General features: G+C 31.0%; 1 protein-coding gene across 1 annotated transcript in view; it reads left to right on the top strand.

The window, feature by feature from the left end:
• Positions 1–20,816, top strand: part of Neto (Neuropilin and tolloid-like) — a 1,182,027-nt gene that overhangs the window by 463,208 nt on the left and 698,003 nt on the right. The window contains exon 4 of the mRNA XM_072533253.1: positions 11,782–11,958. Within this exon, the coding sequence (XP_072389354.1) occupies positions 11,782–11,958 (177 nt within the window). The remainder of the gene's footprint in view (positions 1–11,781; positions 11,959–20,816) is intronic.

The raw sequence follows: 20,816 nt of genomic DNA on the forward strand, positions 1-20,816 counted from the left end.
AAGGTAATGAACGTCAAGATTTAATTATTTCTTTATTAAAAACGAATTCAAATAAAAATATTGAACATAAACAGACTACGTCCAACGTTGCCAAACCTACTAACGGGGGACTTAAACCACCTGAAAATTCAAATGCTGTAGCTAATAATAGTAGTCGTAGTAGTAGTAAAAGTCAATCCACGTCTGCGGAAGCAGCACTTCCAGCTTCAGTTGATTTAGGAAGTAATGAGTGTCAAAAGTCAAAAGTGTACGAAAGTAGCCACAAATGACCAAGCTCCATGGCAGAAAGTTCAAGACAGAAACAAAAGAAGAAGACAGTTAGTTGTTGGAACTGGTGCTGGATCTGTCAAAGGTGTTCCACAATAATGTGGATCTACATGTGTATCACATTGATCCTAGCACCAATGTGACTGCAATGGAAAATCTTCTAAAACCCCATTTTCCGGAAGTGCTTTGCGAGTCTATGGAGTCTAGGTACCCAAGTCTTTACTCATCATTTAAGGTCCGAATATATCAAAATAATTTCAATAAAGCTATGGATCCAGCACTCTCTGGCCTGAAAATGCATGTGTGAACAATTTTTTGTACCTACGGAAAAATCAGAGGTTCCAGAGGTAATGTTTAACCCTAAATTAATGTTATTAAATGTTCAAAGTATAAATAACCATAAAATATGACATTGTTGTGGATATTATTACATTTAAAAATATAGAAATCTTATGTTTAACAGAATTATGGGAAACCATTGACTCTATTAATAATGTATACATTGATGGATTTATTATGAGTAGTACTTATTGTAGAAACTCTTCAGTAAGAGGAGGTGGTGTAGGAATATTCGTAAAGAGAAATGTAAACGCTCATAATATTAATGTTAAAAAATTCTGTTCTGATAAACATTCAGAGTTTTGTTGTTCTTTAATTAAAGATAAAAACAATAATATCTTTTACATATTGAATTGCTACCGATCTCCGTGTGGAGATGTAAATATTTTTTTAAATAATCTTGACTGTCTTTTAAATCATTTATACAAGCCAAATGCATGTTATATTATTTGTGGTGACTTTAATATTGATATGAAAACGTCAAACAATAACCAAACAAAACTACTGAATTGCTTATCTGCTTATAACATACATACTAATCTTGTCAAATGGCCTACAAGAGTAACAAATACCAGCATAACAACAATTGATAATATTTTTGTAAATTTTTCTAATTTAGATACATCATGTATTCTTGACAACACTGTGTCTGATCATAGAACTGTTTTAGTTGAACTTGAAATCGATATATCGACCTTGCCTATGTCTTGTCAAAAGCGATATTTTTCTGAGAGTGGGATAGATAATTTTGTTACGAGTCTTGTGCTGGAAGATTGGAATCTTGTTTATGGTATACTTTATTCTAATTTGGCTTTTAATGGGTTTGTTGATATTTTTTCGTATTATTTCAACATTAATTTTCCATTGCAAAATAAACGTATTGTAAATGATCGTAAAAAATAAATGGGTAAACACTGAAGTACGCTTATCTAATAGTAACTTAAAAAACTTGCATGTTTTATCTAGATCCTGTCCGTGTCTTTGTGAATATTACAAGTTAGGAAAAAAGAAACACCAGAAACTTTTATGTTTGAAAAAGAAAAATTATTACCAGAATATTATTTCATCATCAGATAATCCTACAAAAAGTGCCTGGAGACTTGTTGCCGACGTGACTAATAATGTTGACAATAATAGAAGGAAAAATATATGCCTAAAATCAGATGAAAATTGTGTAATAGAGGAACGCCCTATTGTTGCTAACATGTTCAATGTTTTCTTTAAGAATGAAAATTCCCAGTCATCAAAATAGTACTTTAAGGAAACCGCCTTATAACGAAAATGAAAATTTTTTACAATTATGTCCTTACAGTCCAAATGAGCTGAGTGAATTATTGATAGGAAAATTGAAATCTTCAAAATCGTGTGGATTTGATGAAATGCCTCAATTTTTATTAAAAAAAGTAATTCCATTCATATTATCACCTTTAACATTTCTAATAAACTTGTCTTTTTGCAATGGTATTTTCCCGGATTATCTAAAGATGGGAAAAGTCGTTCCTGTACATAAGAAAGGTGATCCAAAGAATATTAGTAATTATCGCCCAATAACTGTCCCTTCAGTGTTTTCGAAAATATTCGAATACTATTATCTTAATAGATTAAACTCTTATTTATTGGAGAAAGGTATTGTTAGTAAATATCAGCATGGTTTTCAGGCAGGTAAGTCTACAAATACAGCAGTTCATTCATTTTATGAGACTTTAACTAACTATATTGATGCGGATGAATGCCCTGTCGGGATTTTTTGTGATCTCAGTAGGGCATTTGACTGTGTCGATCATACGTTACTCATTAATAAGTTAGAAAATATTGGAATAAAAGATCTCTCTCTAAAATGGATACAATCCTACCTATCAGAACGTCGTCAGTATGTCTCCTTAACAGATGTATCCCAACAATCAGTAAATATTTGCAAATCAGATTACATTTACATTCATATGGGTGTTCCACAAGGTTCTGTAATTGACCCAATATTATTTCTTATTTACTTAAATGATATTGTCTCAATAAATTCTGCTGTACAGTTTACACTTTATGCAGATGATACTTCAATACTTATATCAGATAATTCACATATATATCTCTTGAAAATAAATGTAACGAACTTTTGTGTGATCTTAGTAATTGGTTTTCCTCGAATTACTTACATCTTAATGCGGATAAAACGCATGCTATTCATTTCCACAATAGACAGAAACATCGGTTAGATATCGAACTATCAATATATTCTAAACAAATTAAAAAAGTTCATTGCCTAAAGTTTTTGGGTTTGTATGTTGATGAATGTCTCAACTGGAAAAGGCAATGTGATGATATTATTTCCAAAATAAACTCGGCATGCTACCTACTTCGAAACCTCAAAGATATACTAAGTGAAAAACAGCTAATTATGCTGTATTATGCTCAGGTGGAGTCTCGTTTGCGGTATGTCATAGTATTTTGGGGTAGGTCTTGTAAATTCAGTGAAGTCTTTTTGTCTCAAAAGAGAATAGTCCGTTGTATTGCTGGTATTTCTCGAATCACTAGCTGTAAGAGTTACTTTACTAGATATAAACTTTTAACTGTACCGTGCTTATATAATTTGAAGTTTGTGTTTTTATTCATTCAAATCTTGAGAAATTTAAAACTAATAGTCAAATTCCCAACATAAATACAAGGCATAATCAAAAATTACATGTGCCTTTTTGTAAAGGAAATATGCATTTTTACTCACCTGCAATAATAGGTCAAAGAATATATAATAAGTTACCCGAGGTAATAAAAAAATGTAAGAATATAAAAATATTTAAATTAACTTTAAAAGATTTTTTATTGCAGAATACGTTTTGTTCTGTTGATGAATATTTTAGTAGTTGACATTATTTTAAGTATATGCTAGTAATTTTACATTTTCCATTTGTGTTTGTCTTGTAATGTTAGGTTTAGCGTAATTTTAGATTTACATTTATATTTACTAATTTTGTTTTCTAAACTGTGACTGATCCTATACGAATTGTATTTGTCAAAAAGAAAATAAAGTATTATTATTATTATAGTACAAGAAGACCACTTTTGACTTTATGTTTGTTCCATCACATTCAGGTATACAAGGAAATGAAGAAACAGATGAACTAGCCCGCTTAACATCCTTTAGCCAGGACTCCATTCTTATTAACAAGGTTTCTTCTGGTAACTTCAAGTTAGAAAATATAAATTGTTGTGTACGTGGAATAAGTGGAGTGCATCACAAGGTAAACTCAAGGAAATCGAACAATTAGTGAAACCGTGGCTCCAATCCACAGCGAATAGACACGACGAAGTGAGAATGACGCGTTTGGTTACACTTGTGGTTGCAGCGTAAAAAAATACTATAATAAATACAAACCAGTGGCTTTTAAATAACCTATTGCATTTTTAACAAAAATGTTTTGTCATAAGGTTTTTTATATTCATTTGATGTTATGCTTCTTTCTTGTAGTTCGTATACGATACACTGAGCTAATATATACTGAGTGTCAAAAATAGGTCAATGCCTATTTATATATGTATATATACACAGTGTGGAAACCACTTATGGAATACAATTGTTTGTGTCCTTATTATTAAAACTAATAAAAACTCTAGGACGCGTTAACTTTTAAATTTAAATGTGCGCTTTTTAAACATAAATTTAAATGTTCAGGGTGATCCTCGCAAGTCTCGCATAGTCCATAATCCTTATCTGAAATAAATGTATAAATAAATCCCATATGAAACACCCTATATATTTTTATGTTTTTAAAAGATTTTTAACAATCTGATTTCAACGAACTATATTATCAAAAGCGTTAACAAAGACAGGGAATACAGAATGGGGAAAAAATTAAAATACTTTGTTAAGCAGACGAAGCAATATTATTTGCCCAAGATGAAGATAATCTGCAAATACTGGTTTACATATTTAACATAAGAGCAAAAGAATTTAATATGACAATCTCATCTCAGAAAACTAAAACAATAGTAGTCAGCAAAGAACCAACCAGATGTAAAATAGAAATTGATGGCATCAGTATTGAACAAGTAATGGAAATAAAATACCTGGGAATTACACTGTCTAGCTATGGAGACCCGGACAAAGAAGTGAGAGATCAAGTACAAATAGACTGACAGGATACCTCAATAACACTATATGGCGAAACACACACATTAACACTGAGATGAAGTCAAGGATTTATAAAGCCAGTGTAAGACTAATAATGACATATGCCTCATAAACAAGACTCGACACAGCAACAACGCAAAGGCTATTGCAAACTGCAGAGATGAGAGTACTGAGAAAAATTACCAGGAAATACGGAAATTACAGAAATATGTTCTGAGAGATCAGAAGACAAATGAAGACATTAGAAGAAAAGGTAACGTACAGTGTATAAATGAATGGACACAAAATGGAAAAAAATAATGGAATAACCCCATAAGCAGAATTGAGGAGGCAACCTTCCATAGAAGTAATAATCCGCCAATAAACAAGCAGAATTGCTTATAAAGAGAAAGAAGGAGAAAAAGAAGATATTTTTGTTAGTTACTGATTCAACAAAAATAATTTGGTTATATTATTACTCAATACACAATATTTATGTATACTTATAAAAATTTGAAGAAAACTAAAAATATCTTGGAAAATAATAATTAAGTTGAGATAGGGAATCTCATATTTATATCTTTTAGCTCATATTTTTAGCTCAAATCTCTAAAAAAGCACATTTTTAAGTAATGAGCAGAATAATGAGATTGATGTTTTAATTGTTTATTTAAATATATTTTTACTAAAAAATTTGAATCTCTAAATCTTGTAGTATTTTTGTAAAATCTAATATTATACATTTTAACTGTCAAACCTGTCTATACAATTGTAGCGAGTAAAAACGCGCGTGCCCTTTTCGCTGCGAGCCGATCTTGCGCCTCAGAGCCCTATAAAAATATCGATATCTTGGCCAAAAATAAACCCACAAACTTTATTTTAAGCTTAAAATGTTTCTTTTGAGTTCTTTTACCGGTACTATTAATATTCAAGTATATATGTCTATTGCTTAAATTTGCTTTAAACCCTTATAAACAAATAATTTACAATTTTTTAAAGAAAATTACAACTTCAAACTGGTATAACTTTAATATAACTAAAGATAAAGTAATTTAACAATTTTTTCTTCTTCTTCTTTATCTTCCTTCTTGTATGTGGGCTATAAAGCCTATTTCTTCTTTAATATTAGCCTCCTAAATTGTTTAAATTATCGCACCATCTTTTTCTTGGTCTGCCAATACTTCTGCGTCCTTTTGGTGACTTATCTCGTGCAATTCATACTATCCTATCCTCTGCCATTATACTAATGTGTTCGCTTCACTCCTGTTTCTGTGTTATCACCCATATCCATTTATGTCTTCTATATTGCATGCTCTTCTTATGTTTTCACTTTTCTCCCTATCCAACAGACTTTTCCGTGATATTCGTCTCTGTTGTTCGAGTATTTTCATCTCTGTTATTTCTGTGGCATACACAGATGAAGGTGAATTCTGTGCGTGCATGCATTAAGAGAAAATTAAAGAATATGCGTGCATGCATTGAGAGAAAATTAAAGAATAGAGAAATTAAAAAAAAATTTATTAAAAATCCTTTGTAAAAGGTATATATTTTTAAAAACCCAAACGGGCTGTTATAGACAAAACGTTTTCGGAATCCATTATTCCATCATCAGTGTCCTATAAAATATATAACCACTTAATTAAAGAGAACGTGAAGTTAAAATTTTGACTAAGGTTAATGTAAAGTGTGGTTAATACTTACTAGGTGTACATGAATGTAGCCACTAAATACATGGGTAAAAACCCGTTAACAAAAATTTAGTTACATTTGTTTTACGTTATATTATATAAATTGCTAGGATGCTAAAGTTACCGTTGGATTAGGTAACATGGCGACATATGACTCCACGTTGAAGTTGCAAGTCCTGAGACGGTGTGTCTACGAGGACTTAATGGAAGCAACTGATTGAAATGACAATGTTGACAAGTTAGGACGGAACAAGTAACAGAGTAGTCAATATAACTGTATGTGTCTACTTAAGACAAAAGTCAACGTTAATTAAATTGTTAAAGTAATAGATTTTTTGATATTAAATAATATAACAGTATCAACCATCAATGTTGTTATTTTTTTAAAAATTGATTTTTATGTGTATGAGATGAAATGTGGAGAGAAGATAATGTGGTTATAGTTAGGCAACCAACTATGCATGTGTGTGGTAGTGTAATTAAAAAGAGATTTTTATATTTAGGCCCTTTATGTTTATTCAACATTTGGTACTCGGAAAATAGAAAATAGACACATGTAGAAGGTTGAGTTATAGAAATTTTGTTTGATATTGATGGAAAATGAATGAATATATTTAAAATATGAAAGTGTTCTTACATGAATGAGATAAAACTTTTGTAGTATAATGGTCATGTGACCATTATACTACAAAATGGTCATGTGTAGTATAAGTTAAATTTCACATGACCATTATACTACAAAAGTTTTATCTCATTCATGTAAGAACACTTTCATATTTTAAATATATTCATTCATTTTCCACCAATATCAAACAAAATTTCTATAACTCAACCTTCTACATGTGTCTATTTTCTATTTTCCGAGTACCAAATGTTGAATAAACATAAAGGGCCTAAATATAAAAATCTCTTTTTCATTACACTACCACACACATGCATAGTTGGTTGCCTAACTATAACCACATTATCTTCTCTCCACATTTCATCTCATACACATAAAAATCAATTTTTAAAAAAACAACAACATTGATGGTTGATACTGTTATATTATTTAATATCAAAAAATCTATTACTTTAACAATTTAATTAACGTTGACTTTTGTCTTAAGTAGACACATACAGTTATATTGACTACTCTGTTACTTGTTCCGTCCTAACTTGTCAACATTGTCATTTCAATCAGTTGCTTCCATTAAGTCCTCGTAGACACACCGTCTCAGGACTTGCAACTTCAACGTGGAGTCATATGTCGCCATGTTACCTAATCCAACGGTAACTTTAGCATCCTAGCAATTTATATAATATAATGTAAAACAAATGTAACTAAATTTTTGTTAACGGGTTTTTACCCATGTATTTAGTGGCTACATTCATGTACACCTAGTAAGTATTAACCACACTTTACATTAACCTTGGTCAAAATTTTAACTTCACGTTCTCTTTAATTAAGTGGTTATATATTTTATAGGACACTGATGATGGAATAATGGATTCCGAAAACGTTTTGTCTATAACAGCCCGTTTGGGTTTTTAAAAATATATACCTTTTACAAAGGATTTTTAATAAATTTTTTTAATATATGGTATACAGCCAAATACAGGAACGTAGATTCCTTTTGGAGAGAAATTAAAGTTCCAAGTGATTACATCTATCACAAAAGAAGCTAGAAAGCTTCCAAACCCATGTGAGGCTATTAATTGTGATTTCCGTTTTTTCAAGGAATATAGGAAAACTTTACGATATTATTTTATTTGTCCAGGACGAATAGTAAACGATCCACCTGTTATGGATATAAGATCTATTTTCTACAGTCCGTTAGGACATATTAAGGTAAAACTTGATCATACGGAATCAAATTGGACTCATCTTCCTGTAAGACCAAAAAATATCCCACCAATATCCAAATATCGTGCAATATTTACCAAACGATGTAAAATTTCCAAGATAAAGTGGCAACATCTACAAGAATTAAAAAGTGTCATTCCATCGGACTGTCACTTTTTCTATGAAAATTTGCCACATATTGTTTAGAATCATTGAAAACCTTTTATTTTTTAAGTTTATCTGTTATAAAGAAGTTCTTTTTTATTTAATTTGTATTTATAATCATAATGCATAGATTCCTATGTAACAAAATATTTTATTTCAAATTGTTCTAACTGACTCACTAAATGTATAATGCGAGTAAATCAATTTTTGTTAACATTCACTTTTACGTAAAAAAAATTTAAGTAATTGCGTATTTTTTTTATTCGTCCCTATATCAATATTTTTAAAATAAAATCATTTTTTCTTCCTCCTGTAAAACACACTTTTTGTAGATAGGTCATATTGCCTGCTCACCGTCTTAAGTTTTTTGCACTAATTTGGATTTTACAAATTTATTATTTATTCAGATGCATCACACTCAGGAATCAGAATGTAATCACTATACACATCATTGTTGTTTTTCCAGTGTGTTCTTTGCATATTGCTTTTGTGCAAGGACTACAAAGTGTTGTGTGTATCTATTTTTCTTTGCAGGACAACATGAGCAGTTTATTTTATTCTCTAAAGTTGTCGGTTGTGAAACTGGAGTGATCCTGATCTATAGAATATCCCGAATTTTTTGCTTTAGGCTAATGGAAAAAGTTGAAATTATAGACCGTTTTTCTAAACGTGGTTTTATCAAATATTTTGCTAAGAATGAAATAAACGTTCTTCTTTCTAACAAGGTATTAGTATTACTCCTATCAATTATTTGGCCGTTTACAGTAGCTATGAGAAGAGTACAAAATAAAGTAAATGCCCATGTGTTACTAATTCTGGTTACATTGTATTCTGATTTCATCCTATATACAACATCCACGCCTCCTTTAGTTAAATTATACAATGTTATCATCTCTGATTTGTTCTCACTAGACTCTATATCAATTGAATCGTCATCCATCGTTAATAACATTAGGACGTTTTTGTTTTTTTTTTGGTGTACGAGACTATAGTACAGTTATTTTCATTCTGGCCATATGCAAACATGCTGCTGTGAACTGGTCGACCATTTACATCGAGAAAGTCTAAAGGCAAACCCCTTTTATTTTTTCTCATTGTGCCTACAACATTAAGTCTGTGGTTCACAAACAGATCATTTGCCAAAGGTATAGATGTAAAATAATTGTCCATTGTAATATTTCGACAAGTATTATCAATGGGTTTTATTTATCTTTTTACAATGCTCGATGCATCCTAGGGGTAGTATGTAAGAGCCTGCAGTACGTAGGGGGCCTTATGGTTGTTTCCAGCGTAGATCTTCATACCGTGGACATAAAATGTTCGTGCATCAACCAGCGCGTATATTTTAATGCCATACTTCTGAGGTTTATTTGCTATATATTGACGAAAACGGCACACACCACGAAAACCTTCCAACATCTCGTCGATTGTGACGTGTAACCCTGGAGTATAATATTGAGAACATTTATTTTAAGGAGCTAAATTATCAACAGCTCTCCGTTCTGGTCTGGTTTGACGATCATAAAAACGAATACCTCCCACAAGGACATAGAAGCGCTTTTGTGTCATAGTGGCAGCAAAATATGCAAGTGCTGTTTCATCGTTCGCCCACAATTCGTGAGTGCTCAAATGCTGCCACTGTTTTATTCCAGCCAAATATAGAAGCCCAAGAAACGCACATATTTCATGAAAATCTGTTGCCGGAAAATCTTTTTCGAGTTTATACGATTTTTGCGTAACCGCAAGTTGTTTATTGTTTGTACGTTATTTTCTAGAGTACTATCAAGAAAAAAAGTTTCCAACAGTCCAGAATAGTACAATATTTTGATGCTACTGCTTTTCCACCTGCAAATTGAATAACAAAAGTTTGTCTTTTTGTTTTTAATACAGGTTTTGTCATTTTATGTTTTAACCAAACTGTTCCATCTTTGCCAATAAATTGAGGAAATTTTGAGGGAACTGTAGTTATTGCTATAGGTTCGTCAATTGCGTCACATAATTCAAAATTCTCATCGTTTTCTGACTGCTCCGTGTATGTCTCATGAATGCTATGTGCAGAAGAAGCGTCATTTTCTGAGTCGCAATATTCTGATATCGGTTCTGCTTCTACTTCTTCGCACCACTTTAAAAGTTGATTCCTGGTTTTAATGTCAAAAATATCCATTCTGGAAAAAAAAAATAAACTTGTTTATTGTATAAGCATAAATTCTATTAAAAACAAATAACATATCCATAAAACAACAAATAAATAAATAAAAAGTATATTAAATTAAATAATAGCTGTTAATATTAGGTATTCTTAGAAATGTTATTTAAAATCTTACCTATTTTTCTCTTCAATTAGCTTTTTGTGACAAATCGTTTACTTAACAAATTTACGTACGCAAGGAGTCCCGTGTAGAGATTTTTTTCTCACCATACGTCACCCACTAGATATGGATAGGCACTAAACAAAAACAATAATGGTCACCTTCCCACCACCCAAAATGTTACAAGCCTAATCCCAGAGACGTACCTGAGGCATTGCTGAAGACCCCAGATGTTAAAAAAATGATTATCAAAATAATAGCAAGAAATAGTAAAAAGAAAGATTTTTTCTCACCACGGGACCGACCCCAGATTAAAGTGCGCTCGTGGCTTTTAAACAGTCCAGACCTTAATTTTATTGAGAGATTGTGACATAAGATGAATCAGAAATTGCGTAATGATCCCTAGAAAATCGACGCCGATTTAAAGAGTAAATTATGTGAATTATGGGATAGTTTCGACCCAGACTTGTGTAAATACTTATTACAACTAATGCCAGACAGAATTGCTGTCGTTGTAAAGGCTCGTGGCGATGTCACCCCATATTAAAGTAGTAATTTCTTGAATTGTCCGAACATTTAGTTGTCACGATGTTATGCAACATTTTCGTTTATTTTGCCGCCAACGCTGCAATTGAAAGTTTACAGAGACCGAGCCATTTCAATATTTTGTTATTAATAATAAAGTTTAATCTCTTGTTCTAATTGTTCTAATTGAACTCGTTCATTTATTTAATAAGAAAGATCGTGAAGATGAACGTTTTTAAGAAATTTTCGTTTATCTGAACATTTAGTAGTTGAGGCTGGTATATATTTATTAGGTTTAACAATTATTTTTATGGTAAAGATACCTACAATTTATTTTTTTAACGATTCAGAAACATTAAGTGAAATTTCGACTTTATAGCTTTTTTTATATTTTACTCTGTATACTTATAATACATAATTCTTTATTACGAATATTACTTTCGCTCTTACTTGTATCACAAAGGGAATTTCAATGTCAGTTAAAACGACATTCTACTTCCGTCAAATAATTTAAGTCAACCAGTAGCGACATTTACCTAATTAGTATTTGTTCTTACACAGGTGACAGAGTCATAAGAGACACCACTGAGACTCCCGTAACTCTTCAACTATTTCCCGAGGAACCCATCGCGGAAGCATGTAAACCATTTGTCAACGTCACAAATAACCAATTTTTCAGCCCTGGTTATCCTGCTGAAACCTACACGAATAATACGGATTGTGTCGTTGTGCTTCAAGGTAAGTAGTATCGATCACTTTCCATTTGGGATTTAACAGTCTCTTTAATGGGTTGGTTTTAAAGTTTGTGAAAAATTTATGTGTACAGAGCGATATTTTTTTACTACAAGTAAAATTTATTTAATAATAATTACAAGTTATGGTTTATTACAATTAAAATAGGCTAATTGCTTTGAAATAACAATTTTTTAATAATTTGATATAGGTACCTATTAAAAAATTCATTTATTTTATTAAAAATAAATTCCACCGTGGTATCTCTGTGCATAGTTTTGTTATTCTATGAATTTATTACTTTCTAGGTTTGGCTTACCAGTTTAAGAAAATATGTATGTGACTTAAGATTATTACTTTTCCTAAATGAATTCTTTAAATCGACATATCGTTAAAAATGATTTATATTTTCCTAAAACTGTAATGTCATTTTACGTCTTTAGCATCTCATAGCATAGACACACTAATCAGCTGAGATCTACTACCGACAAGGAAACATGTGCTGAGGCACCGTTTAATAATATATTAACATCGAATTCGTACTTGTTTGCATAGGACATTTTTATTGATGGTTAAAAATTAAGTAAATGGCCAATCGGTAACATTGTTATAAGAAATATGCAGATAGTTTCTGCAATCAGTGTTGTAACGAATATTTTGCCTATCACAGAGGGTATTACTATGGGAGGTTGAAAATTGGGGACAGAAATTATTGGGTGGAGAGAGGGCAGGCAAAACAAATCCAAACTTATGCGAACGGCGCTCAGGGTTTATTTCGAGAGCTGGAGTCGTGGATAATTGAATGTCAGCAAGGGAATTGGGTTGAGGCAACTACAAGAATGAAACAAAGGGGTACTTACATGAATCTTCTGTAACAAATGGACAAACAAAACAACAAGAAGGACCTCTAGCTATTTAAAATAAGGACGTCGTTTCGAGGTGCCAAATTATACCGATTACAACAACTAGTTGTAACTATTGAAATAATTATTAGAAATGCAGAATATATCTTTTTTAATGAAACTCAAAAAGGGGTTATAAACTTTTTAAAATAAATAGACAAAATGATTTAGGGAAAAAACTCTAACATTTATTGTTGTCCCACTACAAACAGCCACAAATACAAATAATATAAAAATAATTAGTATATAAATAGTTACAAAAGATTTATACCAAAATAGCAAAGAAGAAAAACTTACATGTCCTATCCGTTTACAAACTATTTACAAGTGGGAGATGCTACAAAACTTACAAATAATTGTTACTGGGCTGTCAACTGTGGTAGAAATAAATTATCACAAATAAAGAAATATCTTTTAAATGAGACTATTCATTAAGGTTAACCTTTTTCTATACCCGGTTTACAATTTGTTGATAGCTCACTACAAGTTTAACTCTAATTAGAGAACTGAAATACAGAGAGGATAAGTAATACGATATAATAGTAAAAACCAACCTAAAACTGACGGTTTAAGACGTTTTCGAATAACCCACCTTATATCTGAAGGAATACAATACCTTATAATCCTATTACGGGGGTATTTTGAATGGTTAGATATGAACGACCAGTGTCGTAGAGTATATGATTGAAACATTTATTTGAACTAAATAAATATATTTTTTTAATTGTACTTATGTAAATTGTATTTTTTAATAAAACTTATTTATTTTATTCAAAAATAAAAACTTTCTTGCCATTTGTAAAAGATACATTTATTTAATTAAGGAAAAAGGCGCCAAATGTCACGTGGCAAAATTTCCAATGTGTTTTAAATGTATCCATTATTTTCGAATCCGTAGAAAACTAATAAATATTTTTGAAAAATTTAAACGCAGAATGAAAGATTACATTATTACTCAGGGCAGAAAGTCTCTGAAAACTTCTACAGTGTTTATTTTAATATGTTATGTAACAGGGGTGAAAATAAAAGAGAAAATGTACTATAATTTTTAATTGAAAATATTGCATGCAAAAGAAACTTTTTATTTATTCTAAAAAATATTTCATTCTGCTTTTAAATTTTTCAAAAATGCTTTTTAGTTTTCTCAGGATTTGAAAAAAAAAAATGAATACATTTAAAACACATTGAACATTTTGACAGGCGACATTTTGCGCCTTTCCCCTTTAATACCTTACGATTACAACTACTATTACTTACCTTATATAATTACGATTAGAAAACTATTCAAATTCAAAATAAATAGGATCAACTTCGGAATTTGAGTCGTCTTGAGGGTTAATAATTAAGTTAATCGCATAATAATCTCTACGGTCGCATCAATTATGTTATCAAAATCCCACATTTTTTGTTCTTCTTCTATTACATGTCTTACTGCATCTTTCCAGTTTTGTTTTGTAATATGTTATAAAGACTCGTATAACAATTCACGTACAACTTGTATTTTATATGACGTATTTTTTCTAGCCACATAACTTTTCATTTGTGCTCAAATAAGTTCAATTGGATTTATTTCGCAGTGGTAGAGTGGAAGTCTAAAGACTGTGATGTTTCGCCTTTCCGCCATTTTGTCAACTACGTATTTCTTGAACTTAGATTTGTGTTGCCGGGCAATTTTTAAAAGTTCTGCTTTTACCATTTCATCTTCGTAAGGCAGATACTTATTCCGCAGCCAGTCAAGAATATCCTGTTTCTTCCACGCATTCGTTAGAAGTCTTTCTACTAGTCGTGAATGATAAGGTGCATTATCTAATACTATAATTGAATTTGGTGGTATGGTGTGGTTTCCCACCGGAAATTTAATTCTTTTAAAACTTGCCACAATTTAGTTCGTCCGATATGAGGCAAATCTGGGTCGTCTCTAACTTCTTGTAAAATTTTGTTTAGATTTGGTATTTCCTTTTTGAAAAAAAATCAATGAATTTTCCTTCGAATACCATTTTTGGCAAATTCATCAATTTCAATAGGCTTTTTCCCTCCCTTTAAGTGTTCGTTTGTGTTTGGGTTAGCTATACCGTGTTTTTTCCCTTTCTGATAGGAACCTATATAAAGTTGACTCTCCTACGCCAGTCATGTTGGCACAACTTTCGACTATGTTGCGAACAGTGTTTGTGGGATTCTGAGAAACCAGAGCATCGTGAACATTCAGGACAATAGTCTTCTCTCTTGGTGAATAGACAGACTTACTGACTGTACGCAACAGTACCGGTGTAAAACTTGATGATGAAGCCATCACAAACAATCCAACAAAACGAGCACGAGCGAAAGGTACGTATATATTCGTAGGTATATGGAATAAAAAATCACTCACACACTGCATATAATTCGCAAAAGAAATATTCGAGACGCTAATTACTGCCGTAGACGCGGAAACACCGACGAGTCGTAAATTACATGCGATCAAAAACGTACTAAACAAAAAAATTGTTTTCGTTCGTAATAACTTCACCCTTTCAAGTTAAGTTTCGAATATAATTATATTATTAAAAATCTGGGGAATTCCATCTTAATTATCTTGCAACGAATAGTACCTTCGGATATGAATTCCAGGTTTTCTAGTAAAGTGATTAAACGCGAAGATTAGTATTGAAATATCCAAAGAGATAAGGTATTCTTATTTACAAAATTGTTAATGGTTAAATTCTTATTTTTATTAATATAATATAATAACCAACATTAGTCATAACAGTTTTGATTGTTTTTTTGCAAAATATGTTAGTATTAAAATATTATCAATATTATATATAACAGTATTAAAACATTATATTATTATTTAATGAATAAACACCTTAGGAACGCCTATGATTTACGACCGTTTTATGAGTGTTCGTTTTTATTTCGTGCTCTCAACAATTTGTGAACGAAGAATAAAAACAAAACAAACTAATGTCAAAAATAATAAAGCTAGCTGTCATATGTCAACATAAAATTTTAAAACAGAACAATTAAAATGACATCTAACCACGCCCTAAGACATATACTTTTAATAATTACAAATTTTTTACAAATCCTTATGAAAGCAATTTTTATTATTAGAAAAAAAATGTCTATCGTTACTTTAAAATTTAAACACAAAAATGTTATTTGAATTTCACTAGATTACACTTTAAAAGTTTTCTGGGGTTAGAACTGCAATTCAAACTTTTTACCACACAAACAAATTCATCTCCACTGGGAAAAGTGTTTTGAAACGGCTTGTTAGGACACTGAATTTTGAAATTGGCGGCACTAGATACAAACTTCGGACTGGGCTTCTTAAAAAAACAGGAGACTGGAACATGTGGATATCTTTCAAAATTTTTGTAGACGACACAAATCTCTTAGATAGTTAGAAACAGAAATAGTGATTACTCTTCCAAAGTTGACATATTACATAGACTATAATTCCCTATTTACTACAAATTGGACGGTTTCTCTTCGACTGAACTAAACACGTCCGCTTCAATAGCCCATCTTTTTCAACCTAAAAACTTGAATTCACTCTACCCTCGATCTGTGTGCCGGCCTCTTCTCTCGCGTTTTATTTTTTTCTTATTATTTCTAATTATTTTAGCTTCCAGCGGTAACTGGAATTTAGAATATAAACATAAGGACTCAGCCATATTTTATACTAAGCAGGGCCGTACTAGAAAATTTATTATTTGAATATAAGATAGTTTTAAGGAATTTTCTGCATGTTACAGTATTTACCTTAATAGTCAACGAAATAAAACATTAAAATCGCCTAAACCTTTTTTAAAGTTAGAAGGATCGTTATGAAACTTTTTGCCTTCAATTCGGGAGAGGTTCAGGAAAATTCTAGAACATTTGCCATGAGCGACAAATGAAAATTGCATTTTGTATGCGGAAAACGCATTTTCCAAAGTGCATATCAAAGTGTGATGCAGTACAAAACAGATGGGTTTAGCACTTCAAAGAACTACTTGGTACCGAAGTGGAAAATGATGCGTTACTTCAAAGTTCAAAAAATTACACCTGCGTAAAACCTCCTTCAATATTGAAAGTGAGTGACTCAATCACACGCCTCAAAAATAACAAGTTCCCAGAAGTGTACATTATTTCTGTAGAATCGTCAATCATTGAGGTAACAGCATTATGCACCAAATTCACAGCATAATAGTCAAAGAAGAGATTTGCTGGAATGTAAAAATTATAGCAGCATAACTCTTCTAAACACAATATACAAAATATTCTACAACACCCTGTACAGCCGTTTAAGCACATACGGGGAAGAACTCCTTGGTGAATATCAAAGTGGTTTTAGGCCAGATAGGTCAACAATTGACCATATTTTGTGCTACGTCAAATCTTAGAAAAAGCCGATAAACTCGACATTGATACATTCTATCTGTTTGTGGATTTTTAGTCAGCGTACGGTAACATCTAAAGATGTAAATTATATGAAGCCATGAATGAACTTAACATTTCCAATAAATTAATAAGATTTGTAAAAAAAACTATGAGTAAAGAGATCTGATGATGATTTAATATGGCATTTAAAATACTATAAGTGATGCTGAATTAAATATACAACAGAGGAACAATCTTTAATAAGTCAAGCAGAGTATGGCTTATGCTGACAATTTGGATTTGATCGCACCCACAACACGAGGACTTAAAGAGATGATTTAAAATTACTTAACGCTGTGATCAAAAAACTAATTACTTTTTCATAAAAAGTAGAGTTAATTGTTTCTCTGGACCCACTGATGATGGTGTAATAGAATCAAAAATGTTTCAATACAATTTAATAATCCCTTTGGATACTTTTATAAATATACCTTCTATAAAAAAGAAGCTTTTATAGTTCTTTTTTAATACTATTATCCCAAAGACTTAATTAAAGTGATATAAGTGCTCAATTTATCTTCTACGAGCTCACTAATTATTGTCAAATCCTTTTAATAGAGTCACTTTTCTCTTAATATTATTCGTATCTATGATATGGACTCTACCTATCTTTCAAAATTAATATTCTTGGTAGGAAGATTTTCTAGACAGATATTTAACCTTGCTGTTCCAGAGTTATAAAGTACCCGATCTAATCTGATAATTAGTTCGTAATTTCCGCTCAAGATATCTAACATAACCATTTCGTTTTAGTTTCGACATCACTGAAATTTCGTGATTCGGAAATAATAACCTGAGATTTTCTTGCCGAACTAATTTCGGTATATAATTGCTTCCATTTGAAATTCAGCTACATACATGGAAATAAGTGAATTTCACAAAATAGCGAAGTATAAAATAATTCAGCTCGTTGTGTCAGTTTTTTGACATTTGACGATTTTTAAGGGTTTGTCCTTAAACAATTTTATAAGTTTTGGTGTTAAATTAGGAATGTATGGTAGTGATCTACACCAAGGATAATAATACTTTTTTCTACTCAGGCAAAAGCACTGGAGAACACACCCATGGTGTTGGTATTATTATCAACAATAACTTAAAAGAGTTTGTGACAAATTTCATTCCCTTTAACAAACGTATGATGCTACTTTAGCTGAAAGCCAAACCTCCAAACATAAATCTAATCCAAGTGTATGCTCCAACATCTGATAGATAGATAGATAGATAGATAGATAGTTTATTTGACTGTAAGTTACAACAAAGGTTTACAGCAAGTCAAAACTAAAATTATAAATATAAATTTTAAATAATTACAAAGTATAATATAAATCACTATAAAGTCATTACAAAAAAATGAAAACAATACACTAAACATATTTAAAACATTAAAATACATATAAAACGTACAATATGGACATCATAATATAATTAAAATAATATTAAATTTGGTTATGTTGCAGCTTGGGCATTCACAGATACACTCTGGTAATATTCACCCAATGTATAAGGACACATGGTCACTAGGTACTCTTTGACTTGGTTTTTAAAAGCTGTAGTTGAATGAATGTTTTTAAATTTTTGAGGAAGTTGATTATACAGTAGTAAACCAGAGACAGTAGATGACTTCCTACTTATTTCTAAATGTCGATAGGGTACTACAAACTGTCTCTTATTTCTTGTGTTGTGTGAGTGAATATCACTGTTACATAAAAAAGTTCTTTTATTTTTATAAATTAGTATCAATAATTCCAAAATGTAAATTCCATACACTGTTAATATATTTAAATCTCTAAATAGGTTTTTACAAGACCAACCATACGGAACACCTGCAATACATCTGACAATACGCTTTTGGGCCTTAAAAACGTCCTTTATACTAGAAGAGCCACCCCAGACAGTTATACCGTAACTCATTGTCGATTGTACCTCAGCAAAATAAAAAAGACGAAGGTGTTGCAGACTAAGTATTCTACCCAACATTTAGAATTGAGTTAGCAATGATGCTGAGGTCAAAAAATTCTACGCGGACTTAGAACTGTTAACAAAAAACATAAAGAAGCAGGAGGTTAAAATAATTATGGGCGACTTTAATGCTAAAGTCGGTCGAGGAAAAACTGGAAATATAGTAGGAAATTTTGGGTTAGGTAAAAGAAACGAAAGAGTAGACAGACTAGTCCAGTACTACCAGGAGAAAGAATAAGTCATAACAAATACATACTACGACCTACCCTTACGAAGATTATACACGTGGACTTCTCCAAAAGATAACACCAACAATATAATCAGAAACCAAATAGATTTTATAACGATTAACAAAAGGTTTTGTAATGGAGTACAAAGTGCAAAAACCTATCCAAGCGCAGATGCAGATACGGATCATAATCTATTACTAGAAAACGTCAACATTAAACTCAGGAAACCGGAGAAAAAAGTTAAAACCACCAAAATTAACATCAAAAACCTAAAAGACGACAACTGGCAACAGCAACTGAACTCAGAGATAAATAAATTAACTGAAGGAAGCATTGAATGGGCAGATATGAAAAAAGCCATACTAAAAGCGGGAAAGGAGGTCCTAGGCGAAGAAGAAAAAATAACTAAAAAAGACTGGATGACACCGGAAATAGTTGAGCTAATAACTGAAAAAATAAAATACAAAAATAAAGATGAAAATAAATATAAAACCGTCAAGAATAAAATCAAATATGAAATCAGAAAGGCTAAGGAGGAATGGATGAACAAAGAATGCCAGGAATTGGAAGAACTCAGCAACAAACATGACACCTCAAACTTACATAAAAAAATGAAAGAACTTACAGGCAACACCAGACAAAGAAGAACACTAATAACAAGAGATAATAATGGAGAAATACTTACTGAAGAGAGCAAAATAAAGGAAGTATGGGAACAATATATAATTCATCTTTTCCATGACGAGAGAGAAAATGAACAAGATATAGGTGAAGAAAAACAATACCTATAAATTTTACCCTCAGAAGTAAAGAATGCCCTACAGAATGCAAAAAAAGGAAAAGCAACGGGTCCTGCAGACCGGCAGAGCCAATTAGCCAGACTTGTTTGTGTTTATTGTTAAAATCGACTGAATTTCAATTATTATTGATTGCAGATTCATGGTCAAATGTTAGTACTACATATAGCTAATATTTTTATGGATAGGTACATACATTTTGTTTTGATATATTTTTATTTTGTTTTTTTTATTCTTTTATTATTTTCTTGTTTTTTTTTTGTTTTGTTTTATTTTGTTGCTGTTTTGATTTTTTTTTGTTTTTTGCTTTTTTTGTTCTTTTTTTTTGGATTTTTTTTTTTGTTTTTCGTTCTATTTCTATTTTCTTAATTCTTTTATGTTTTTTTTTTAATTTGTGGTATACCTACTTTTTTTTTGTTTTTTTTTGTTTTTTTTTTTCAAACCATATTAACAGATTACGCCTATATACTATTTACAACTTATATTTACATATTTTAACATGTTTGTAAATGCAATGAAGAATTTCCATATTATTTGAAAATATTAAAAGATTAGGGTTTGTTGGAAAA

Source organism: Diabrotica undecimpunctata, chromosome 5 (assembly GCF_040954645.1).
Source record: "Diabrotica undecimpunctata isolate CICGRU chromosome 5, icDiaUnde3, whole genome shotgun sequence".
Classification (NCBI taxonomy): domain Eukaryota; kingdom Metazoa; phylum Arthropoda; class Insecta; order Coleoptera; family Chrysomelidae; genus Diabrotica; species Diabrotica undecimpunctata.